General features: G+C 53.6%; 1 protein-coding gene across 1 annotated transcript; it reads left to right on the top strand.

Annotated features, from left to right (window-relative positions):
• The first annotated feature begins 8176 nt into the window (after positions 1-8176).
• On the top strand, positions 8177-13483 carry LOC142830401 (uncharacterized). Its single transcript, XM_075934988.1, has 2 exons — positions 8177-10867; positions 13122-13483. Exons 1-2 carry the CDS (start codon positions 9296-9298, stop codon positions 13152-13154), a joined length of 1605 nt encoding a protein of 534 aa, XP_075791103.1. The 5' UTR covers positions 8177-9295; the 3' UTR covers positions 13155-13483.
• The last annotated feature ends 12749 nt before the right edge of the window (positions 13484-26232 follow it).

Raw genomic sequence — 26232 nt, forward strand, 5'->3', positions numbered from 1 at the left:
TTGAACTGCCGCACTCTCAGGAGAACCCTTTGAACGAGTGGGAATGGGGGAAAGGCATAAAGCAGGCTGCCCAGCCAGGGAAGGAGAGCGTCTCCTAGAGAACCCCTCCTTTGTCCCATGAGGGAGCAGAACCTCAGGCACTTCTTGTTCTGCCCTGTGATGAATAGGTCTAGATGGGGAGACCCCCACGCACAGAAAATAGAGTGGGCCACATCCCACCTTAGGGATCATTCGTGCCCCACAAAGGACCTGCTCAGCCTGTCCAAGAGGACGTTTTGGGAACCCGATAGGTACGAGGCCGTCTGGTGGATATCTGCCCTGATGCAGAGATCCCAAAGGCAAATCGCTTCTAAGCACAGGTGAGGGGAGTGTACCCCGCCCTGCTTGTTTATATACACCACCGCTGTTGTGTTGTCTGGCAGAATAAGGAAAGACTTGCCCCTGAGGAGGGGAAGAAAAACCGCACAGGCCAATTAGACTGCCCGGAGCTCCCTGATGTTGATATGCAGGGGAATCTCATCCGCAGACCACATACCTTGTGTAGGTGGGCTCCCCAGCTGGTGTCCAATGTGGATGTGATGAGGCGGGTGGATGGCACTGGATTGGAGAACGGGACCCCTGTGCAGACCTCCGCTTGGTGGGTCCACCAGTCCAACGCAAAGAGGACGGGTGCAGGAACCGTCACCACCCTGTCCTTTGAGTGAACAACTGGGTTGCGAACTTGCGATAGCCACATCTGTAACGGGCGCATGCTCAGTCTGCTGTGCTGTACTACATAAGTGCAGGAAGCCATGAGGTCCAGGAGACATATGCAGGTCCGGGCGGTAGTCACTGGAAAGTTCTGGAGCGCCTTGACCGTTGTCTCTATTGTGAGGAACTGGGAGTTAGGTAGGGAGGCTCTTGCCGACGAAGAGTCCAGAGTGGCACCCACAAACTCTATTGTCGGGGTGGAAGTTAGGGTTGATTTGTCCAGATTTAGAAGACCTAAGTCTTTGAAGAGGCCGCAGACTATGGCAATGTGGGCTCTCTCCTGGCTCTTGGAATCCCCCCTCAGGAGCCAGTTATTGAGGTAGGGGAACACTTGAACACCCCTTTTCCTGAGGGCGGTGGCCACCGCTGCCATGCATTTGGTGAAGACCCAGGGGTTGTTGAGATGCCACAGGGGAGGGCTGTAAATTGGTAGTGCTCTGGGCCCTTAGTAAAGCGGAGGAACCTCTGGTGGTGGGAGGTGATTGAGATGTGAAAATAAGTGTCTTTTAAGTTGAGGGCAGCGTACCAGTCTCGGGGGGCTAACAAGGGAATTATGGACACCAGGGTCAGCTCTAGGCACCAGCAAATCAGGCAGGTGCTTGGGGTGGCACTTTACCAGGGGCAGCATTTCAGGTAAGCAGCTGGCGCCGTCCCTGGCAACACCTAGCCCTGCTCCACCGATTTTAAAAGCCACGGCCCGGGAAACACCATGGCTGCGCAGCCAGCTGGCACCAATACACACCCGGAGCCTGCTGGCTGCCTGTCTCCTCTCCTGCAGCCTGGACCCAGCCATCAGCCACCCCTCCGCCTACATCATGTGGAAATCCCCGGTAGGACACTCCTTTCCTGCCTAGGGTTGCCAGGTGTCCGGTATCCACACGGACAGTCAGGTATTTTTGCCCCCTGTTCAGTAAAAAAAATTAGAGAATACCGGACACCTGAGATGTCTGGTATTTTCTGATTTTTTTTTTTTTCCCCCGGCCAGGAGGCAAAAATGCCGAGCATCTGGTAACTCTACAAACACTCAGCACCTGGCCTCCTCCCCCAGCCCAAACTCCCTCAGCCCCGCAACACCCGCAGCCTCCTGACGCCAGCCCCCATGCTTACCTGGTTCCACAAAAGGGCTCCCGGCCAAAAGATCTAGGGACTGCTCCCCTGTTCCTATCCATGCACTCACTCTTAAAGGGGACATCCTGTTTTGTTTTAATTTTTTTTCCCTCAACAACTTCAGTCTCCTCCCCCCCCACCAACAGAATTTTTTCCCAGTGTTGGTTTTTGGGGGGGGGGGGTGCAAAATTTTTTTTGCTTGGGGCAGCAAAAAACCTGATGGACACCACTGTCGCCATTTTCAATTTTTCTTTGGCGATAAAGGAGTTGAGGGCTCTGAGGTCCAGGATGGGACGGAGGCCCCCTTTTGCTTTTGGGACCAGAAAGTAGCAGGAATAGAACCCCTAACCCCGAAACTCAGGAGGGACATGCTCTACTGCCCTTAGCATAAGGAGGTGTTGGACCTCCTCTTGGAGCAGAGGCTCATGAGAGAGGTCCCTGAAAAGGGATGGGGTAAGAGGTTGGGAAGGAGGAGGCAAGTGGAAAGGGATTACATAACCCCTTTCCACTATCTCCAGCACCCATCAGTCCGACATAACAGACCGGCAGGCTTGGAGAAAGTGAGATAAACGGTCCCGGAAAGTTAGTGGGGAGACTGGTAATTTGCCCTCGGAGGGCCTGTCAAAACCTCTGACGGGGGCCCGAGGGTTTGTTGGGGGGCCCCTGGTTATTGTCTGGGGCTGGGCATGGTCGGCGCCTGTTGTTCCTGCCGTTGCCGCTCCTATGACGGGAGAAGTCAGGATGCGGGGCTTGGGGAGGCGCTCTAGGAACATTCCTATTTGAGAAGTGCGCCTCTGGGTATCAGGGGTATGCATACCCAAGGATTTCAGGGTAGCCTGGATATCCTTGAGACCATGGAGCCTCTGGTCAGTCTGCTCCGAGAAGAGCAAAGGGCCCTCAAACGGGAGGTCTTGGATGGTGTTTTGGAGCTCTGCGGGGACCGCAGGGCCCTGGAGCCAGGAGCTACGGCATGGGACCACACCTGTGGCTATCACCTGGGCAGCAGCATCTGCCACGTCAAGAGCTGCCTGGAGTGCTGCTCTGGTGATCGCCTTCCCCTCTTCGTGGAGTGTTTTGAACTCTGAGCGGAAGTCTCTGGGGAGCAGGTCCGTGAACTTGTCCATGGATGCCCAGGTGTTATAGGCGTAGCACCACAAGAGGCTGGTTGGCAATGCGGTACCGGATACCTCTGGATGCGTGAACCTTTCTGCCAAGCAGGTCAGTATTTTTTGCCACCTTAGGGGTGGCAGCGGGCTGACCATGCCTTTCCCTCTGGTTCATGGCTTGTACCACCAGGGAGCCCGGGGGAGGGTGGGAAAACAGGTACTCATTGCCCTTTTGGCATGATGCCCTTTTGGCAGGATGTCCACCGTAGGGTCCAAGTCTTCGGACACCTTCTCTGCCTGAACCCCCAAACTCTGGACTAGGCGGCGGAGAAGGTCCTGGTGGGCCCTAGCGTCCATGGAGGGCATGGATGGTGCAGAATTGCCTAGGGCCTGTCCAGACAAGAGGACGATGACCCCTTCTGTCCCTCTCCTACAGGGATGTCCATGTGCACTGGATCTTGCGAGGAGCCCAGGGACGAGGATGGGGGAGGTTGGCTCACAAGAGCTGCGCTCCCGCCAGAGCCTGGAGACGACTGGTCAGGAGGTAGGAGACCTGGCTAAGGGGGTTGCCGAAGGAGGGGCCCGCAGGCATGAGGAGACAGAACCCAGCCTGGATGGATCTACTCCCTGGCTTTGGTGCTACCCCCAGGGTGTCTGGAATGGCCACTGGCCCAGAGGTTGTGGGGGCCACGTTTGCTGAAGCAATGGCACCAGAACTGGCTGTGCCCTCTGTTGGTATAGGCAGGGCGGACTGTGGTGCCGGAAGTGGTGCTGAGAGCGGGAGCGGCACCAAGAACAGGACCGGGAACCCCTTGAAGACCAAGTGGATTCCACCTCAGAGTCAGACAAGTGCTCCGAGGCAGACCAAGGTGGATCCAATGCGGGTGCCGATGAAGCTATCACATGTCTGGCCATGAATTCCAGCTTGTTGCGGTGCTGAGGCGGAGGTGGTGGCATGGTGGTGTGGGCGTCCCACGCGGGAGTAGATGCTGGGGGGCCCTGAACCGGTAACGGTGCTGAACGGTGGTGCTGCGCCAAGTCCGGTGCTGTGTCCTGGAATGGCACCGTGAGTGAGGGCGTCTCGGTGGCCGGTGCCATGTGTGGTGCCTCCAGTGCCGGGAGGGGTGGGCAGTGGTCTCTAGCCTCTTGCGCCGCACCCTCAGATGCCCTGGAAGGAGGCCAGTGCTGACCCACCCCATGCTGCCTGGAAGGGGTCGGAGTGGGAGGAGGTGAGGGGGGAGAGTCAATCAGGACCCTTGCTACCTCTAAAGCCTCCGGCGTGGAGGGCTCAGGGAAGTCCTCCAGGGGACTGATTTCCCTGTGTTGGAAGGAAAGTCCACCCGACCTGGAAGGCCTGGGCTCAGGACTCAGCAGTGCCGCATGCCCCGCTGGAGGGTGCACGTCTCAACGGAGACCGGCCCCTGTGAGGCCTCCTCTTTTTCTGAGGTGCTGGAGACTGGGACTGGTGCCGGGGTCTCTGCAGTTCTGGAGAGGCGCGGTGTGCAGAACTGTCCCACACTGATGCTGGTGCACTTTGAGAGGCCGGGGCCGGGTCCAACGCCAGTGCCGGCCTGAGAGTTGCCTCCATTAACAGGATCTTGAGGTGCAATTCCCTCTCATGCTTGGTACGGAGTTTGAAGGCCTTACAAATCTTGCAGGCTTCTGCGAGATGAGCATCCCCCAGACACTTTAAGCACGCTGAATGAGGGTCGCCACAGGGCATAGGCCCGTCACACTTTTTGCAGGGCTTAAAGCCTTGCGGACTGGGCATGCCCTGCTGTGGTGCTACGGCAGGGAACAAACAAACAAAAAGTAACAAAAGAGTCTTTAACATAATTCCCAGCTACTTCGCTGGGGACTAATTGAAAGGAGAAAAACAATGCTGAAGACAATGATCTCTGTGAAGAGCTGAGGGTTGTTCCAACGACCATCACAGCGGTAAGAAGGAACTGAGTGGGTGGAGGGCCAGCAAGGGTACATATTGGCCGATGTGCCGGTGGCATTCCAGGGGGTTCCTTGCTGGCCTGACGGATACCGCTAAAGGAAAAATCTCCGATGATGCGTGCATGCTGCGCTCGCACACCTAATTGGAATGCACATAAGGTTCTTCTTCGAATGATTGCTTATTTCCTGATTAAATACAAAAGCATGTGAACTTCTCCACTAGTGATCTATTACAAACCATGCAATTCCATCAAACGTGATGACCTGGAACAGGGGTAGCCAACCAGAGATGAAGAGTCAAAATAGCGGTGGATGGAGTGTGAAGAGCCATGTATTATATATTTCTTCCTATCTATCTATAGTACACAACATGTAGTGATAAAAATAACATTACAGGACATTTTGGACAAAAACCAATTAAAAAAAAGTCTCTAGTCGCTTAAAAAATTCATGGCCAGTCCATAGATCTTCAGAGAACTTGACAAGGAACAAACATTACATTTAAAAAAAAAAAAAACCTTTAAAAATACAGAAATATTCTCTCTCTAACAAAAAAAAAAAAAAAAAAATCCCCACCATGTATTTTAAATTTAACATTGCTGCCCTATTATGTCCTGTGAGTTTTTTCAAATTAAACTGAACTGAGAAGTAAATTAGCACAATTTGAAGTGCCTGTCCCAGACTGCAAATATAAGCGGTTCAAAAACAATAAGGGAGAGACTCATATCTCAGAATAATTGCTTCAGCCTGGCAAACAATAGCCTTTAAATTTTCTTTAAAGAAACAGTGCAAACCAGGTACATACTGATTCTTTTTTTGCCCTGGAATTTAAATATGACATCTGTGTTGGCTGCCTTATTCTGCACCCACGAAGACTTTGAGTTTAAGGTGCTTCTGCTCCCAACCCCATGTCCATACCTTCCCCCAGAGCCAGGTATTCCCAGCCCCCCTGCTCTAACCCAATGCCCTCCCTATCCCCCAAAGCCAGGCCCCGCCCCCCTGCTCTAACCCAGTCCCCTCCCCTCCCCCAGAGCCAGGTAGGCGCATGCGCGTGTGCACACACTCACCCACCGGCTCTAACCTAATGCCTGGGTCCTAGAGCCACCACTGCCACCACATGCTTCTCCCTCCAGGTGCTGGGATGCTGAGCGGGCAGCCATGAACACATGATGGAATGCCATGCGCTGAGAGGCCCAGTGCATTCTGGGCATGCAGCTCAGAAGCAGCATGAGCTGCATTTCCTTAATCAAACACCCGCGTGCTGCTCAAGAGCTGCGGGTTGGCCACCTCTGACCTAGAACAGTACCTTAAGGGGTACTCGAGAGAAGCCTGGAGGGTACGTCAGCACAACTGACATTTGGAGAAAACTGGATTTTTGTTAAATTTTACAGTGTTTTATTATTTTTGTACTTTTTACACCCAAAAATTTCATTGCCCGCCTAGTTATGATTAAGTTGTTTAAACAAATGTGTTGCAACAGTAGGAAAAATGTTTGTGTATTTGAAAACTGGAGGTACTGGGGGTACTTTAAAAAAAAATTGTAAGGGGTACTTCATTTAAAAAAAAGTTGAGAAACACTGAAGAGAGAAACTCTAGCTGGCTGATAGTGAAGTGTGCTCTTATGACCTGCTTTCTCCTCTATTCAAAAGCACTGGAGTAAAACTCAGTGACCTCCTGAGGACTCTTCCAACCCTGTGATTCTATGATTGTTGAAGACTGAGAACAGATGGGTCTTAGGTTCTTACTTTGGACCTAGTTACAAAGTGCACGACCGTTCAGATTCAGAGTATATGTCTCTAATAAAAGCCATGTACACATCTGTGGGAGGAAATGGGTTGAAATGCCTGATATAAGGGCTGGAAAGTCTGCACTGCAGAGCCATCACCTCTAATTCGTGTGACTGACATGTATTAGCAGTGGTTCAATTATTGGCTTATGATTGTGGCAAAACCTCTTTCAACTGGTGGTTGTTGAGGCTGTCATTGGCTAGTATCTGTGACATCTGATTTTTTTCCCCCCCCCCACATACACACCTCACTAGACAGGTAGCAGGGGCTGTGCATACAACAAAGTTGTGTGGCAGCCGATACCTGCTGATACTTAGGATGAAATAAAGCTCGATCACGCTTGCCGTTTCTGCTAACTTCACGGACTACATAGTGGTATGCACTCTGTGCTTTATTATGTCGATGCAACTCTAACTTTGTTGCACAGGTAAAAAAAGAGTAGATATTTTGGCCTAAGATGGTAATGAATATACAGCTTTTTCTTGCCTTCTGCAGTAGGATCCTTCCTCTGCTCTTCCAGATCATGTATTGTAGATCTGGCTGAAGGGTAAGGCACAGCTTCCTGTGATATCACTCATTGCTGACACACTCCACTGAACTCTGAATTATCTGCTTGAGGGATGTAGACAAATAGGTGTAAAAGCAATACTGAATCTATTGCTGTGATGGAGCTGGAGTAAATTGGCTGCTTTTGTGGCTGGGTCCTCTGGGAAGTTTGTGTACAGCCCATTTATCTCTCAGCCTACTAGAGTCACCTTGAGAAATATCCAGTTGGGACTTGATAGCCCTTAAGAAATGAAGATCTTAGTGTACACCTGCTTTTTTTGGCAGTTCATAAATGATCTGGTTTTTCTGTCACTTGAGCAATAAATATCTCTGACTTCAGCTCATTCTTCCTCTGTCATATAGAAGAGGAATGAGTTTGTTTAAACAACAAATGTTCTCGGAGGAAAATAAATTCTTCCTTACTGGGATGCAAGAGAAATGGGCACAGAGCTAATAGCAGCAGCCTGGCATTGCAATAATCTCTCTTCCTGGTATCCAGCTGCCACCCTTAAGGCCCACAAAGAGGCAAGCTGAGTTGGATAGTGAGTTACAGATGTTGGATCCAGTGCAGTCTCTGCAATGGTTATTTTGTTTCAGGGAGATAATTTGATGATGTAAGATGACACTAGGGTTTGTGACTATTCCAACCGTTTAAAAAGGAATATTCCTGAGCAGCATAGATGCCCTAGACCAGGGGTTCACAAACTTTTTGACACTGGGGACCAGTAATTCCATTCACGAGCTTTTGAAGGACTGGTAACATTTATTTTCATATTTGCATATTCATTAAGCAAATGATGAATATGCAAATAAATTGTTTCTGGTCCTCCCAAAGGCCCTAGTGCCAACCTTAGCCCACAGAAAAGACATTCATGGTCACACCAGTGAGATACAAAAACACGACCCCTCTAAACCCTGCAAACCTCACTAAGGTGGCCCTGTGACGGACCCGGCGGGGTCCGCACTAGAGGAGGGAGCGGGACTCCCCCCCCCTCGGGAGAAACCGCGCGCCGCAAACGGCGCGCCGACCGGCATCGCAGCCCCGGAGTTGGGGCCGCGGCAAGCCCAACCCAGGGCACCCCGCCGGGAGCGGGGGAGGGGGCGGGCCGCGCGGAAGCAGCCAGCCCGCCCACCTCGGCTGGCGGCATTAAACGGGGCACGAGCCCACGCTGGGGAAAAGGCGGGGGCGGCGGCGGCGCACGGACAGGGCGGAACGCCCGGACGTCACTCCCCGGCGCCCATAAAGATGGCGGCCGGGCAGACGGAAGGGGGGGCAGGAGCGAGGAGGCAGCGACCCTGGCTTCCAGGGGCGCCAAGGGCTCGGCCCCCGGGGCAACCAAGAAGGAAGGAGTCAGCAGCTGGCGACTCGCGCTGGGACGCACCCGGAGACTTCGGCGCGGTGAGTGCACCCCAATCAGCCCCATCGCCGGGGCGGACAAGCAGGGAGTGGAAGGAGCCCGAGGCAGGGCCCTTTTGGCGCCCGTGGGCGGAGGAGTCGGGGGCTGCCGCCCCATCCGCCGTGGAGGGCGACGCATAGACGCCAACTCCACTTAGGGCCTCGGGCTGGGACCCGGTGGTGAGGGCGGGCCCGGGTCCCCCACTCCCCCACCCTTCCTACGACCCTCAAGAGCCGGAAGCAAGGCGGACGGTGCCCGCCGCAGAAGCTGGCCCGGGTCCGGTCCCCAACCCCCACCCCTTAAGACACCACGGACACCCCCCCCCCCCCGGCTGAAGGAGGGGGCCTGAACTCGGGGTTCGCCGAACCCTCCCGGCCCTCCCGGGTCGGGAGGTGATCGCACCCCTTTCCTGGGCGGCCCGGTCAACGAGCCCAGGGGGCTAGGGACAAGGAGAAGAAAGAAGGCGGTGGGTCCGCGGAGCCCCGCCCCCGGCTCTACGCTGAGTCAAAGAGAGGGGGCGCGAGGTGCTCGCACCCGTAAATCCGTCACACTGGTGGAGAATGTGGGCACCTGTTAACTAATATCCCCCACAGACGAACGAGGTCGAGAGCATCGAGCTATCCCCGATTCAGAAGACGCGGGGGAACCGGAAGAAGCGATGGAACCCCGCCAATTCCTGGAGTGGTTCGAAGGGAACCAACGATTGCAGAACCAGGCTCAGCAGGAACAACAGACTCAGTTGATCCAACAGCTGACAAGCCAGTTCCAAGAGCACCAGCGGCAACTAGTTCAGGAACTCGCCGCTCAGCAAAACCAGTGGCGACAAACCGTAGAAAGAAGATGGGGGGCAACGGGGGGAGGACCCAATGGGGCGGGAGAAGGACCCAACCTACCCCTGCGGCTCAGCAAGTTGGGCCCGCAGGACGACCCCGAAGCCTTCCTCACAACTTTTGAACGGGTGGCAACAGCGGCCCGCTGGCCGCCGGAACAATGGGCCACCCTGCTGGCCCCCTACTTGAGCGGGCCCGCCCAACTGGCCTACCGCAGCCTAGCGGTCACCGATGCCTTGAACTACTACAAGGTCCGAGAGGCAATATTGGACCAGCTGGGACACTCACCGGAGACCTGCCGGCAGCGGTTCCGGCAGGAGGGGTTCAAAGCGGGAGACAGACCGCGGGCAGTGGCTCAGCGCCTACGGGAATGGGCCAATCGGTGGCTGGAGCCCGAACAGAAGACGGGCCTACAAGTCACCGAGATGATTGTAATGGAACAATTCATACACATCTTACCCCGAGAAGGGCAGCGGTGGGTCCGGCGGAACAGACCCACGACCCTACAGGAGGCAGTGAACCTAATGGAGGCCCACCTACTCGCGGAGCAAGAGGAGGGAGGCGTCCGACGAGAGGCGTTACCCGGCACGAAGGTAGGGGGGCCCCGGATCGGGGGGAAGCCCATAGGGAAGGAACCGGCCCCGGAGCCACGCCGTGCGCGGGACAATATCCCCCGCCTAGCCCCGGTGTGGTCGCACCCGCCCCCAGAGAGAACTAGCGGGGAGGAACCGCCGGAGAAGGTGCCGAGAGAGGCCCGGGCCGGGACCCGCGGCCCCTGCTTTCAGTGCGGACAGATGGGCCACTTTAAGAGAGAATGCACCTTAATGGACTGTACGCTGAACCAAGGGGAGGGAGCCAGCCCGGCAGGGGACCGGGCCGACGAGGGAAACCGAGTCGTGCGAGACATGATGGTGGAAGGGCAGCCGGTCAGAGCCCTGGTGGACTCTGGGTCATCTGTAACGCTCGTCCGGGCTGACCTCATCCCCCCCCGACGACCGGAAGGGGAGCCAGTCTGGATGAGGTGCGTCCACGGGGACACCCGCGCCTACCCCACCGTCCAGGTGCACCTGCGCGGGGGCGGGCAGGACCGGCTCTGGCGGGTGGGGAAGGCCCAGACCTTGCCATACCCCCTCCTCATAGGACGAGACTGGCCCGGGTTTGGAGCCTTGCTTCAGGGCCCGGTTGCCCCCACGGGACGAGGGGGAGCCACGGAACCCCGGGGGTTGTGCCACGACGAGGAACTCCGCGGTAAGGCCGCCTGCTTGGAGATAGAGGCAGCCCCAGACTTCATGACGGAACAGAGGATGGACCCCACCCTACAGAATGCCTGGGACCAAGCCGGGGTGCCGGAGGATCCGGAGCAAGGCCCGGAGGGGCCGCTGCAAGGACCCCGCTTCCAGGTATGGGAGGATCGCTTATACCGGGTTTCAGAGGGAAAAAGGGGGGAAATGCAAAAACAGCTGGTAGTTCCCACCCGATTCCGCCGGGAAGTACTGGAACTGGGGCATGCGAACCCCTGGGCGGGCCACCTCGGACGCGAGAAAACGTTGGAACGGGTCTTACAGCGATTCTACTGGCCGGGGGTCTTTCGGGCGGTGCAGGATTTTTGCGCATCGTGCCCCGAGTGCCAGAGGACGGCCCCAGCGCGGGTGCCGAAGGCCCCCCTGGTGCCCCTCCCCGTAGTAGGGACTCCGTTCGAGCGGGTGGCCATGGACTTGGTGGGACCCTTGGAGCCATCAGGGAGGGGGCACCGTTTTATTATGGTAGTAATAGACTACGCCACCCGATACCCGGAGGCAGTCCCACTGAGAAATACAAAGGCCCAGACCTTGGCCCGAGAACTCTTGCGGATTTTTTCCCGAGTGGGGCTGCCACAGGCGATCCTCACGGATCAAGGACCTAACGTCACCTCCCGGCTGATGAAAGAGCTGTGCGTACTGCTGAAGATCAAACGACTGCAAACATCAGTCTACCACCCGCAGACAGACGGTCTAGTAGAGCGTTTTAACCAGACGCTCAAAGGTATGCTGCGGCGGTTCGCGCAAGAAGACCCTCGGGGCTGGGACCTGATGCTCCCGAGTCTCCTATTTGCGGTGCGGGAGGTCCCCCAGGCGTCGACCGGCTTTTCTCCGTTCGAGTTGCTATACGGCCGGCGGCCCCGTGGGATCCTCGATCTCTTGAGGGAGGGCTGGGAGCAACCAACGGGGTCAGGGCGGGGGACGGTCCATTACATCACCCACCTGAGGGAGAAATTAAGCCGACTGGGCGAATACGCCCGGTTAAACCTCGAGAACAGCCAGAGGCGCCAAGTAAAATATTACGATGCCCACGCCCGCCAGCGGGTTTTCCACCCGGGGGACCGAGTCATGCTGCTCCTCCCCACGACAGAATCCAAACTACTAGCGCAGTGGCAGGGACCCTTTGAAGTGGTTAAGAGAGTGGGGGAGGTGGATTATGAAGTGCGACTCACCGGTCGCAGGCAAGGAACGCAGCTCTTCCACGTCAACCTGCTAAAGAAATGGATACCCCGAGAGGCCCTGCTAATCGCACCACCCTCCGAAGGAGAGGACCTGGGGCCCTGGGGGGGGCAGGAAGGCGGAAAGACCGAGCTCGCGTGGGATCCGGAGCTGACACCTCCCCAACAGGGACAGTTGAAAGAAATGCTCCGGGGACACCAAGCGACCCTGACGACCAGGCCGGGCTGTACGATGCTGGGGCTACACCGGATTATAACCGAAGAAGGCCGGACGGTGCGGGAGCCCATACGCCCTCTACCCCGAAAAATGTGGGATACGGTCAAACAGGAGCTGCAGCAGATGAGACAGTGGGGGGTGATCGAGGAATCGACCAGCGAATGGCGCAGCCCAATCGTCTTGGTCCCCAAACCCGATGGCGCCACCCGATTCTGTATAGACTTCAGAAAGGTAAACTCCGTGTCCCGGTTCGATGCTTACCCGATGCCGAGGGTGGACGAACTGTTGGAGCGACTCGGGCAGGCGGCCTACATAACAACCCTAGATTTGTCAAAGGGCTACTGGCAGATCCCCCTGGACCCCGCGGCACGGGAAAAGACAGCCTTCTCGACACCATTCGGATTGTTCCAGTTTCGGACCATGCCTTTCGGTCTCCACGGGGCGGCAGCGACATTCCAAAGGGTGATGGACCGGGTACTAACACCCCACCAGGAGTACGCCGCCGCATACATCGACGACATTGTCATCTATAGTCCCACATGGGGAGAACACTTAAAACACGTCGATGCTGTACTGACAGCCCTGGGTAAGGCGGGCCTCACGGCCAACCCCCGTAAATGCCACTTCGCCCAACGGGAGGTTTCTTACCTGGGGTACACAGTAGGACGGGGGAAGTTGAAACCAATTTACAGCAAGGTTCAAGCCCTGAAAGACTACCCCATCCCAACAACCAAAAAACAGATCCGCCAGTTCCTGGGGCTGGCCGGGTACTATCGGCGATTTGTGCCCCAATTCGCCTCGCTGGCAGCCCCGTTAACGGAGCTGATAAGGAATACAGAACCAACCAGGGTGAGGTGGAACCCACAGGCAGAACTCGCTTTTCGGACCTTAAAAGACAAACTAGCCTCCGCCCCGGTGCTGAGGCAGCCAAACTTTGACAAACCATTTATCCTTTATACAGATGCCTCGGAGGTGGGACTCGGGGCGGTACTAGCCCAAGAGGAACAAGGCGCGGACCAGCCGGTCCTCTACCTCAGTCGAAAACTGCTGCCACGAGAGAGGGCATACGCCACGATAGAGAAAGAAGCACTTGCGGTGAAATGGGCGATTGACACTTTACGGTATTATTTGTGGGGGAATAAATTTAAGTTGGTGACTGATCACGCACCCTTGGTTTGGTTGAACTCTATGAAAGAGACAAACGCCCGTATAATGCGGTGGTACCTGGCCTTGCAGCCGTACTGTTTTGAGGTGGTGCATCGGCCGGGGGCGACCCACCAGAACGCAGACTTTTTCTCCCGAATCGGGGAACAGTCTCCACCCGGGGCGCGCCTCTCCAAGGGGGGGAGGTGTGTGACGGACCCGGCGGGGTTCGCACTAGAGGAGGGAGCGGGACTCCCCCCCCCTCGGGAGAAACCGCGCGCCGCAAACGGCGCGCCGACCGGCATCGCAGCCCCGGAGTTGGGGCCGCGGCAAGCCCAACCCAGGGCACCCCGCCGGGAGCGGGGGAGGGGGCGGGCCGCGCGGAAGCAGCCAGCCCGCCCGCCTCGGCTGGCGGCATTAAACGGGGCACGAGCCCACGCTGGGGAAAAGGCGGGGGCGGCGGCGGCGCACGGACAGGGCGGAACGCCCGGACGTCACTCCCCGGCGCCCATAAAGATGGCGGCCGGGCAGACGGAAGGGGGGGCAGGAGCGAGGAGGCAGCGACCCTGGCTTCCAGGGGCGCCAAGGGCTCGGCCCCCGGGGCAACCAAGAAGGAAGGAGTCAGCAGCTGGCGACTCGCGCTGGGACGCACCCGGAGACTTCGGCGCGGTGAGTGCACCCCAATCAGCCCCATCGCCGGGGCGGACAAGCAGGGAGTGGAAGGAGCCCGAGGCAGGGCCCTTTTGGCGCCCGTGGGCGGAGGAGTCGGGGGCTGCCGCCCCATCCGCCGTGGAGGGCGACGCATAGACGCCAACTCCACTTAGGGCCTCGGGCTGGGACCCGGTGGTGAGGGCGGGCCCGGGTCCCCCACTCCCCCACCCTTCCTACGACCCTCAAGAGCCGGAAGCAAGGCGGACGGTGCCCGCCGCAGAAGCTGGCCCGGGTCCGGTCCCCAACCCCCACCCCTTAAGACACCACGGACACCCCCCCCCCCCCGGCTGAAGGAGGGGGCCTGAACTCGGGGTTCGCCGAACCCTCCCGGCCCTCCCGGGTCGGGAGGTGATCGCACCCCTTTCCTGGGCGGCCCGGTCAACGAGCCCAGGGGGCTAGGGACAAGGAGAAGAAAGAAGGCGGTGGGTCCGCGGAGCCCCGCCCCCGGCTCTACGCTGAGTCAAAGAGAGGGGGCGCGAGGTGCTCGCACCCGTAAATCCGTCACAGGCCCCAACTGTGCTTGTGGGTGCTGGGACAGAGTTCTGGGGAAGGGTGCCAATGAGTGCTGGGGCAGGGGACAGGGTGCTTGTGGGTGCTGGGGCAGGGTAGTTGTGGAGGTCTGGGGGAGGAGGAGACAGGGACCAATACTTGGGGATCCTGTAGCTGCCAAGGCCCAGGAAGTGCACAGGCTGCTCCTCCATCCCCCAAACAGCGGCACAGTACCTGACATACTGGTCCGTTGCACACCTGATGCCTTCCTGCATTGGGGGAGGGAGAGTCCCGGCCTGCGCCATCCCCAACTGCTCGGGCAGTGCACCTTTCTCCTCCGCTCCCATGGCAACATGCCGCACAAGCAGCCAGAGCCCGCGCAGTCCCGGATCCCCACCCACTCCCCCGCGTGCAGGAAGGCAGCAGGGGAACAAAGTCCCCAGTGCATGATGAACTGGCATTTTAGGTACTGCGCTGGCTGTTGGGACGGGGGGAGAGCAGCCCACGCACTTCCGGGACCTGGTGAGCAGCTGCAGAACTGCCCCCGTGGCCCCGCAGGAAGCCCGTGCTACCTCCGTGGTCCCTAGAGGTAGCATCATCATGGCTTGCATCTTGGGGGTTGGGGGCAGTGAGGCGGGCTTTCTTGCAAAAAATTTTCTGAGGCCCAGTATTTTTTTTCCATGGACCAGTACCGGATCGCAGACCACAGTTTGGGAAACGCTGCCCTAGGCCTAGGTTATAATATCAGCATGATTTATGAATTCAGTAGCTGATGTTACTCTTAAGTTTCTTTTTGTTTTTTATAGTCTTAGAAACTGCCACCCTCCCAGTCCTGTTCCTGTAGGCTTGGCTTTGCTCCTCAGACATTTTGAATTTGTACTTTCCAGAGTCCATCTCCTAGGATGTGCATATCTCTATGTAAGTGCAGGAGCTCTGCATTTTGTGCATCATCCCAGATCCTCTGCTACTCAATTCCAATAACTCTCCCTTGGCAGGTTGAAAAGAGGCCTGTGTATCTTGTCACCTCTATCCAATAACATTTGCATTCTGACCGTTCTGAAGCCAGTAGACACATCAGAATACCTCAGATCAACACACTGTGGTGCAGGCAGGAACAGGTGTGCTGTGGTACTTCAGTGTTTCAAGCTTTCTGGTTTATGTAGCTTTGTTTATTCTGGCTCTGACATACAAGCTGTGTCCCTAACATTCACATTCCCCTGCTGGTTGGAGCCAAAGGTGATACCTAAATGGCTTGGCAAATGCAGCCCTGAATAACATCTCTGGAAAACCTCTCCCAGCATGCACTAGCTCCCTCCCCCTTTTGGTCTATGGTGAATCTTTGATTGATAGTTGGCTGCTATGCATGTGGTAGTGTCTGTAGAGTCCATAAATACTTTTCTGCTCCAGCTAAAGGATAACTTTTTGTTTAGCTGAGCTATAATGAAGGCTTATCTACTTCATAAGTCAGCTGCTGAGGGCAGATGGGACAGCCCTGACCATCTTCCGTATTAGCTTTGTGCCACTCTCTGTACTGATTGCACTTCAGCTACTTGTGATTTACACAAATGTAGCAAAGGAGAATAAGGTCCATACGTTAATGAGCAGTGCTATCATTCCAGACATTAGGGGGTAGCACATGACCTACATGCAGGGATATCATGGTTGCATTGCGTCAACTTCATTGCTGCTGTGCTGGCACCAAGTGGTTGTAAAACAGCTGTGGAGTAAGGAACCTCCTTTACAGGTGCAGAGTTAGCATCACTGGTGAATGACGACCCCTGGAATGCTTTAACCTTCAATGGGTGCCAAAAACCCACAGCCTTTCTAGGCTGGGGTTGAGTACAGGATGAAATGCACGCACTACCTCTCCTGTCTGATCTGCAGCATGTTACACTGTCTCTATGCAGAGTTTTGAATGACACAGCCAAAGCACAACTGACTTTAAAAGTGCCTCTTGGAAGTGAATTGGCATGCTGATGGGCAACAAACTGATCATCAGATCCTGGTTGGGAGTACAGTACTTACCCATGGCTACAGAGACAGGGAAAATGACAATTTCCTGCAAAATCCTAGATGAACTTTATTTAATTAAGTTTTACCATATTGAATTAGGTTTAATACCTTTGGGCAGTAACAGATTTACTATGGCACCAGTGGTTCTGTGGGACCAGGCCCAAGCTTAGAAGGGACTTGTATCACTTTCTCCTCTTTGGCAGAGCTCTGCAGTGGGAACCTGCAGAGGATGGTGGGAACTGAGAGTCCAAAGTTCGCTGGGAGCTGTAGTTCCTTGGCCAGCTCTCTGCCTGGAGAGCTGGCCCTGGAGCAGGGAAGGGACTACATTTCCCAGCATTCCCTTGACAGCCAGCAACAAGAAAGGGAGAGGGAGGGAGGGAGCATGAGATAGCTTTGAGACCGGAGCAGCTTGCTGTGAATGGAAAGCTGACTGCTAGGGTTGCCAGGTGTTCGGTATTTTTGCCTCCTGTATGGTAAAAAAAATTCAGAAAATACCGGACACCTAAAATGTCTGGTATTTTCTGATTTTTTTTTCCCAGCCAGGAGGCAAAAATACTGGACTGTCTGGGTCAATACCGGACACCTGGCAACCCTACACACACTTAGCAACCAGGCCCAGCCCTCTTCCCCCTCTCCCGGCTTACCTGGTTCTGCAGAGGAGCTGTCTGGTCTGAAGCAGGGAGAGAAGATGGCCACTGGCTGCTGGCAGCCTGTTAGGAGAAGCAGAGCCCAGCCCCTGTTCTTAAAGGGGCCATGCTGGGTTTTTTTATTTTTTTTGCTTAATAACTCTCAGGGTTTTTTTTCCCCCCTCAACAACTTTGGTCTCCTCCCCCCTTTTTTTTCAACAGAATTTTTTTTGGGGGGGGGAGGAGTGTTTGGTATTTTTGGTTAAACTATCTGGCAACCCTACTGGCTGCTGAGGATGGCAGTGTGAAAGGGGGACATGTATACCCAAGGGATACGTCTAGACTGGCATGATTTTCTGGAAATGCTTTTAACGGAAAAGTTTTCCGTTAAAAGCCTTTTCGGAACAGAGTGTCTAGATTGGCATGGACGCTTTTCCGCAAAAGCACTTTTTGCGGAAAAGCGTCCGTGCCAATCTAGACGCGCTTTTTCGCGATCGGGGCTTTTTTGCGGAAAACAAATCTGAGCTGTCTACACTGGCCCTTTTGTGCAAAAGCTTTGCACAAAAGGGACTTTTGCCTGAACGGGAGCAGCATAGTATTTCCGCAAAAAGCACTGATTTCTTACAGTAGGAAGTCAGTACTTTTGTGGAAATTCAAGTGGTCAGTGTAGACAGAAAGCGGCTGATTTTCCGGAAAAACTGGCCAGTCTAGACACAGCCAAGGAGCAGAAGGCTTTGGCTCAGTAACCACCCTCAGAAGACTGTCCCAGGCTGGATTTGGATGCTTGTAGCCTCAGCTGGCCGCCCCCAAAGAAGGAATTGGATGGACTGAGTGGACAGTGCATATTTGTCTGAAACCTACCAAGGGAGGTATGGAGACTCCACCAGGAGAAGATAAAATAAGTAAAGGAGGGAAAGCTCTGTTAGAGAGCCTGGGAAGCTTTAAGTACAATACCAAGGTACACATGAGGATTTGACTCCATTTTCACAGCCATGGAAGCAGAATTTGGCTTTTCCTTTCTGTTTTTTCTAGCTTTCCTGATCTGAACACCCTTACAATTCAGAAGTGCTCATTAAGTTCAATTTGGGCTGCTGTTACATCATTTCTCCCAGATCATATACTGATCCACTAATTTGCATAGAAAAAGGATTAAATTGAGCAACAAATGCTGCCATTTTCCCAGTGCTAACTAGGACTGGAATTGTTACTTACTCCAGCCATTATTATTTATTTAAAGTTTTCTTCTTTTAAAAAGAAGATTGCCAAATGCAATATTACTATTTACCCACAAAACAAAGAGGCTGTGTCTACATTGGTGTGATCTTGCGCAAAAGCAGGATCTTGCGCAAAAATTTGCTGCCTGTCTACACTGGCTGCGAGTTCTTGTGCAAGAACACTGACGTTCTAATATAGGAAATCAGTGCTTCTTGCGCAAGAACTCTGTTGCTCCCGCTCAGGAAGAAGCCCTCTCGCGCAACTGTTCTTGCACAAGAGGCCAGTGTAGACAGGCAGCCAAGAGATTTTGCGCAAGAGCCATCCAAATGGAAAAAAGCCCTAGTGGCTGCTTGGATGTTCCGTATGTGCAGACAGCTGCGGACTTCCCAGTAACCCGAGCTTCATTAAAGGCAGATGCAGCCTGCAGAGGCCACGAGGCAGAAGCCCTTCTGCCACCCAGCTCTGCCGTGCGGCTCTGCTCCCTCCCCGAACAGCCACAGGACCACCAGGATGGCCGCTCCGGGGGGGGAACAACCCACACCCCAGCGCAGGAGGCCCCAAGGGGCACGAAGTGGTGTGCCCTGTCCTGGTCCCTAGGGGAGATCGAGGCCCTCCTGGATCTCTGGGTTGACAAGGAGGCCCTCCACGACATCTGGTCCCGTCGGCACAACGCGGACATCTTCCGCTGCATGGCCCAGGCGCTCTCCAACCAGGGTCATCCAGCCCAGACCCTCGAGCAGGTCCAGGCTAAGGTCAAGGAGCTGCGCCTGGGCTATGTCCGGGCCAGTGAGGGGCAGGGGGCAGGAGCCAACACCTGCCCCCATTACCAGCGGCTCCACAGCATCCTGGGCCAGGCACCACCCTAGGGACCCTCGGTGCCAGTGGACACCAGCAGGCACCCCCCCATCACCAGGAGCGAGGGAATGAAGAAGAGGTGGCCAGTGGATCAGAGGAGGAGGAGGACTAGGGGAGCAGCAGAACCCTCCAGCTCAAGGAGGTCGCCTCAGGCAGCCCAGACGTTGTCAGAGGCCGAGGAAGGATCCACTGGTGAGTGTTGCACTTTGCACTCACAAGGGTAGGGGGGAGCCAGGCGCCTGGGCGGGAGGGAGAGGGAGCATCACTCAGGCAGCGTGAGCTGCACGCTGTGTAGCATTAGCAGTATGCTGCACGTGCAGCCTGGTGACCAAGTGGCACGTGGCCATGGCAGGCAGCTCCAGGGCATGCCTGGGACCGTGCTGCTTGCACACATCCAGCGGGACCAGGGGGAAGGGTGGATGCAGGCTGGAACCAGCCAGGGGCTCAGGCCAGAGCCCACACCTCCCGGGAGAGGGTACAGTACAGTGTTCCATGCCTGGCTGTGCAGCACAGCCAGCTGCTCGTGGGAAAACCGCAGTGACACAGCCCTGTAAGTGTGGCCCCCACTGAGCCCCTTGCCTGCTCCCAGTGCCTTGGCTGGCCCCCCGAGGAAAGTCCCCACTGCAGCCACACATGTCCCTGGGCTTACGTGTCTGAGGGCTAGTGGGAAGGGGAGGGGGAAGCGCTCAGGCCAGCCCTAGGACCACCTGAGTTTTGCTGCAAGGATGGTACACTCCCCAGTCACCCCTGGTTCCGTCCATAAAACATCCACGCTCGATGCACCAGGGCATGGACGGGGATGTGGGTTGCATCCAGGACTCCCCCGCAGTTGGGGAACCCCAGGGAAGCAAAGCCGGCCACCGTAGCCTCCACGTCCCTCAGGCGGATGACTCGCTGGACCAGGACGTCGTTGATGGCACGGACGACCTGCAGAAGGGTGCACAGAAACACAGGATAACGCATCACATCAGGCAGGGTGAGTGCGTGCTCCCTTGGGGGGTTCCCACCCCCCTGTGATGCCCTCTGCCCTCACACTCACACACACCAAGGCCCCCTACCCTCACGAGCCACCCCTCGTCCCCCACCAGCAGGCCTGTACAGGGGAGAGCAGCCCAAACTCCTGGGTGACGGGGCATTCCCCATCGCCCCAGCCTGGAGTCTTGCCTGCCCCTGGGCATGGAGTGCAGCACCCTCCCCCACTCTCCCCCCAGGACTTACTTGCATGACGACAGCACCAACGGTCGATCTGCCCACCCCGAACTGGTGCGCCACCGATCGGTAGCTGTCCAGGGTAGCCAGGTTCCATATGGCGATGGCGACCCTCTTGTCCATGGGGATGCGTGCCCGCAGCCGGGTGGTGATTCTCTGGAACGCAGGGGCGAGCCAGGCACATAGCTCCAGAAATGTCTGCTTTCACATCCAAAAGTTCTGGAGCCATTGCTGGTCGTCCCATTGTCCCAGGACCAGCCGGTACTGGTGTCCAGTCTCCACAGTGGCCTCTCCACGGTGGGGTGGGAATGCCACAGAGACGCCATGGCCTCCCTGGTGAGGGAGTCCAGAGCGACCTGCACCTCAAGGTCCTGGAGGAGGAGTGCAGCAGCCTGGAGCAGCAGCTGCAGGCACTCCAAAATGGCCGGAAGGGGCCAGAGCAGGCACAAGGTCACCCCTGGCTCCATGGCACAAGAAAAGAGTTAACGGCAAAAAATCACCAAATGATTTGGAAAGGGCTCGTGCCCTTTTGCCCTCTCCAAAATGGTTCCGGGCTCCTGCTTTTGCGCAAGAGCGTCCCGCCAATGTAGACGCTGTCTTGCGCAAAAGCGCATTGTTCTTACAATGAGTCCGGCCATTATAGATGCTCTCTTGCGCAACTACTTTAACGCAAGAACTCTTGTGTTAAAGCGCAGTTGCGCAAGATCATGCCAAAGTAGATGTAGCCAGAGTGTAACAAAAGAACAATAAAGGCACCTCAACAATTCCTCATTTTGTGGTACAGTCTCACAATATGGCTTCAGAGATCCTCCAATCACACAACTGAAAATTGTTTCACTTTACTGCAGTTCTGTAACCATGCAGGAGTTCCTCTACTGGATCAGTCTTAGTACATTCCTTCTGAACAGTGAGGACAAGACCTACACAAAAGGATCAAGAGTGTCAGCCTTCAAGAAAGGAGCTGTCCTCTTACTGGAGAAGCTGTGTGATGGCTCTACCAGCATGCAGGTGGTTGGACTCTATACTGGTAGGAGAATTGTAACTATAAACACTCCAATAAGTGAGAGAGATGAGTTAGAAATCAATGATGTTGCCATTTCCTATTTCTTTTGTTTCATACTTGTCTGTTCTCATGGCAATGCTGTAACTATAGTATCACATGCCCTTACCCTTGAGACATAATTTTGCTCTGCCAGCTTCCTGGGACCAGACATCTCCCTCACCTGCTTTTCATTCCCTGTTCTTGTGTAGGGTGAAAGGGCCGGCAACTACACCCATTCTTGTTCTTTTAGTCTCTTGTGTGGAGGCTGTGGGGCAAGAATGCAGCCATCCCTCCACAGAGCCATCTTTCAAATAGGGATCAAAATCCAAACTCATATATTAGATACAGTTTCAGCCCAAATGTATAGGTGCTGTATCTCGCACACCAGATTTACTCTTCCAGGGCTACAGGACCAGTACTTTTATAGTAGCACAGAGAACTGGGATTATGGATATATTTCTATGTCCTTCTGTGCAGTGTTTTCCAGATCTATTTCAAGGTGTGTATATCCTATTGGTAACTAGGGACATGTCTACACAGCAGTGTTATTTCGGAATAATTGATGTTATTTCCAAATAACAAAGTGCCTGTCTACACAGCAAGCCATTATTTCGAAATAATGTTGAGATGGAGGATTTCTTACTCCAACTCCTGTATCCCTCATTTCACGAGGAGTAAGGGAAGTCGAAGGAAGAGTGGTGGGAAGAACACCTCAGCAGCCCAACACTGTGGCATTTAATTTCAGAAAGAGGAACTATACAAAAATGAGGAGGTTAGTTAAACAGAAATTAAAAGGTACAGTGACTAAAATAAAATCCCTGCAATCTTCATGGACACTTTTCAAAGACACTGTTAGCAGGAGTCTAATATAATTAGAAATGCACTAAAATCAAAATGGAGACCATGCTTGAAGGGACAATCCAAAATGGAGTTGTGGTGCATGATGGGATTTTAAAATGGAACCCAATAGACTGATAGAACTTTTGCCGCCAAAACCATCCTTTGCACATGGCACGTGACTATACACACCGCACCAGTTTGTCTGCACCCAGCATCATTCTCTGCACTCGGCACTCCAGCTGCTTTCCCGCTCAGAGACATTTATAAGCTTGGACCCCGAGAGAGCTCGGGTTCCTGTTTTTCTGGATCCTTCGTTCCTGTTTTGTGGGTTCGTCATTTGTCCAGCTTGCTGTCTCCAGGACTGTGGCGAAGGCTGGGACCTATCCTGAAAGCAGACCAGCATCCATCGGCTAGCAAGGTGCTCTAGTTCACCCACTGTGGCGAAAGCCCAGTGTAAGTGGACTCCAGCTACCTGTCCTGATGAACTGGACACACCACCTAACTCCGACTGCTGTGTTGAATACCCTCTTCTCCGGAGCTGGGAAAAAAAACATCTTGTGTGTGTTTACCCATGAACTGACTCTCATACCATCGACGGAGTAACACCAAGGACTCCTCAGTGTTCCTCCCCGGAGGCTGTCTGAGCTAAAGGGTTGTAGGTCCTGAGCCTCGGCTGCCAGCTACCATCTCCAGACAGACTGAGTATAATTTCCTTTACCCACTGCTTAACATCTTCAAAGGGCGTAGGGTTGGTTGTATAGTGTTGTGTTTGGGGTTATTCAATTATTAGATTATCTGTTGTATTCAATACACCTTTAAAATTGAGATCAGAGTCTGTGTTTATTTCCATCTGAGAAATCTGCCTGTGACAGATATAGTGGATTCCAGGTCGGACCACCTTCTGGGACAAAGGCATTTACCATCTAGTCAGCCCCATTCTAAATTAGTTTACTAGTGCGCCGTTGCTGGTGACAAATTGGCGACCGTGGCAGGACCTGGAAGGGATTTCTTGGCAAGGTCCTCTGTTCAAATTGGCTCTCCCAGACTTATATGGGACAGGCCGCATACATACAACAGATAACACAGTAAACCAACACTGTATACGGTCCATTGACTCAGGGAGGATTTTTGTTTTGCTTTGATTCTACCTACTTGGTTCAGTAGTGAGTTGGGGATGCCTGATCACTGCTGTAGCCATTATTACAGCCACCCAGTATGGGCAAGTGGCCCATCATTCGGCACTAGGCCTGAGCTGTGGTTTTTACTGGGCAACCCAGAAGTGGAACTCCGGCAGGACTGGACACCATCTTGAGGAGTCCTTTTCTAGCCACTAGCCTGCCTGTGCTCAATTTGAGCCATTTGGCTCTGGGTAGTGGGATTGGTTGTAATTATACACCAAGAACTTTATTCACAGGTTTTTGGGGGTAGAGGTTTTGAACCTCCTGGATTCAGCTGTGGTTTTACATCACCACAAAGCTATTGCCCTTTTGTTTTATTATTTTTGTAACTTTTGATATTGGGTAAGCAATACTGAAGAACAGAAGATGGCCCAGAAGCAGACCAATAAAAGTAATCTGGAGTCTGCAATATCTGTGTTTGGGAAAGGGTCCAATCCATGGAACATCGAATCATTCAAGGGGGAAGAAACTTTACAAAATTTTTCTACTTTATGGGAACAATATGTGTTAACTAAGCCCCCTCCCACACGTAAATACCGTAAGCGAGCATTTATATACGAGCTTGCTATGACATCACGTGACTTGGCCACCTGCGTGAAAAGGTTAAAAACGTAGTTAGACCAAGCTGCAACTGAAAATGAGTTGTTGCAGAACCAAAATGGAGATTTAAAATGGGAAAATGAAAATTATGCTGTTTTAAATACCAATCTGAACAGCCAGGTTTTACAACTGGAAAACCAGTTGAGGGATATGAATTCAAAGATGGTAGAGGCAGAAAGAGTAGTCTCCCTTACCAGCACTGAGCTACAAGAGACTTGGGCCGCAGTCAGGCAGCTACTCAAAGAGGCTAAGACCTCTGAGGAGCATGTAAACCACTCTGCCTGCCAGACAGAAATTGCCACTCTAAAAGCTCAGTTACAAACAGCAAAGGGTTTGGTGTCAGCAGTAAAGCCTGACAGTTATCGGGGACTGGAAGAAGGTTCCGGGGACACTTCTAAACATCCTAGTGCTTCCCCAGCCTATATTGGAGGGGATGCCATGGCCCCCAACACGACTACCTACACTACCACTGACGGGAGCAATTACCCAGTGGTAAAGAGGGAAACCAAGCCACTGCCCCTGAACAGGCCAGAACATTGGGAAAATCATTAGGGGTATGTAATAGAGACATAGCTTTTGGATTGGCTAGCCAAGGTTGCCACCACTCCTAACCTTGTGTATGAGGATTTAGTGTTGTTATTGCGAGAATGTGTTACGGGAGAAGACTATAACATGATGCCATACTCCATTGTAAACAACCAGAGTATTAGATTGGATGAAGTGTATAAACGTGATTATAAGGTTTACTTCCCATATGATAACCTGATGGGGAGAATGTACATTGAAAGCCAATGTGAGGGCGAAAGACCCAAAACATATACAATGAGTAAAAAACTATTGTTTTGGATTAATGGTTTTGGGGAGTTGAGGGGACATGAATTGTCATATGACACCCCCAAACTTAAAGAAGTTTATTTTCAAGGTTTGCTTCCTGCTATCAAATTAGCTCTAGGGACAGTTGACATTAGAAGCACACCATTGCATGTGCTAGAAAACAAGGTGAGGGAGATATTTGATCTCCACCAACTAGCTCACCCTAATTACAAAAATCAAAATAAAAGAGTAGCAGCTTTCCAAAACCTCGAAAATAAACCTTATCCTAATCAAAAAAGGCAAGGTGGACAACCCAAACTATTTACTGGGAGACCAGAGGATATTAACACCATGAGAAGGCTCCTTTGTCAGCGGTTAAGTAAATATGAAAAGTGGGAAAAATTTAAATCTTTAACCACTGATGAAATATTTTGGAAACTCGCCACTTATGAAACAACACCCCATGACAATATGGCGCCTGTCCACCATTTTGGAAACAACGGAAGTCGGCCATATTGTACGGACAACGGAAGTCAGCCATCTTGTTGTATGGACACAGGGAGTTGGCCATCTTGCGACATGGACTCACTGCAACATTGTGACAAGGAACAGCAATGAAGATGCTGAGCTTCCCAGCCCCTATCTACTGTATACCAGGACCAATGGGGAAGACCTTGTATTCAAGTAACCCTGGCGGGAAGTTTCGGATCTACAACACAGCGAATGCTAGTAGATATGGGGGCATCTGTTAGTTTGATGTGCAGTATTGCCATTCCTGATTTCAAAAGACTAAGGATTGATCATGTAAAATCTTTGCAGTCGTATAACAGAAAAATCATCAGCACACCCTTCCTTAATAACATCCAGTGTACCATCGGATCAATTACCAAGATGGTTACCATAGGAATGCAGGCTTTAGACGGGACTGGAATATTAGGTATAGCTCTACTAAAGCAGTTCCGAATCGTTGTGGACGTTCCCAATTATGTGATAAGATTTGAAGAAAGCAAGAACAATTATGGATTTATGATTCCATCCAGTCATCGGATTGGAGCTATCAAAGCAAAAGAGGATATAGAGATTCCTGCATGGGATCCTGACATTGAAGCTGTTACCAACCAGCACCTTTCTGTCTTCGCTCAACACAAACTGAGCTGTGGGAAAACCAATGATGAAATCAGAGTCATGGGACCTGACCCGAAACCCCAACGACAGTACCGGTTTCCAGAAGAAGCCAGAAATGGAATCCGAAGCACCATTGATGCATTATTACAACAAGGAGTGATAATATCTTGCGAGAGTGTATGCAATGCGCCCATCTGGCCAGTACGAAAAGCG

The sequence above is a fragment of the Pelodiscus sinensis genome, chromosome 8 (genome assembly GCF_049634645.1).
Source record: "Pelodiscus sinensis isolate JC-2024 chromosome 8, ASM4963464v1, whole genome shotgun sequence".
NCBI lineage: Eukaryota > Metazoa > Chordata > Testudines > Trionychidae > Pelodiscus > Pelodiscus sinensis.

Coding starts and splice junctions, on each gene's coding strand:
- LOC142830401 (XM_075934988.1), top strand. CDS start 9,296: ATGGAACCCCGCCAATTCCTGGAGTGGTTCGAAGGGAACCAACGATTG. Junction 10,868..13,121: donor TGCAAGGACCCCGCTTCCAG/GTATGGGAGGAT, acceptor TCCTTTATACAG/ATGCCTCGGAGGTGGGACTC.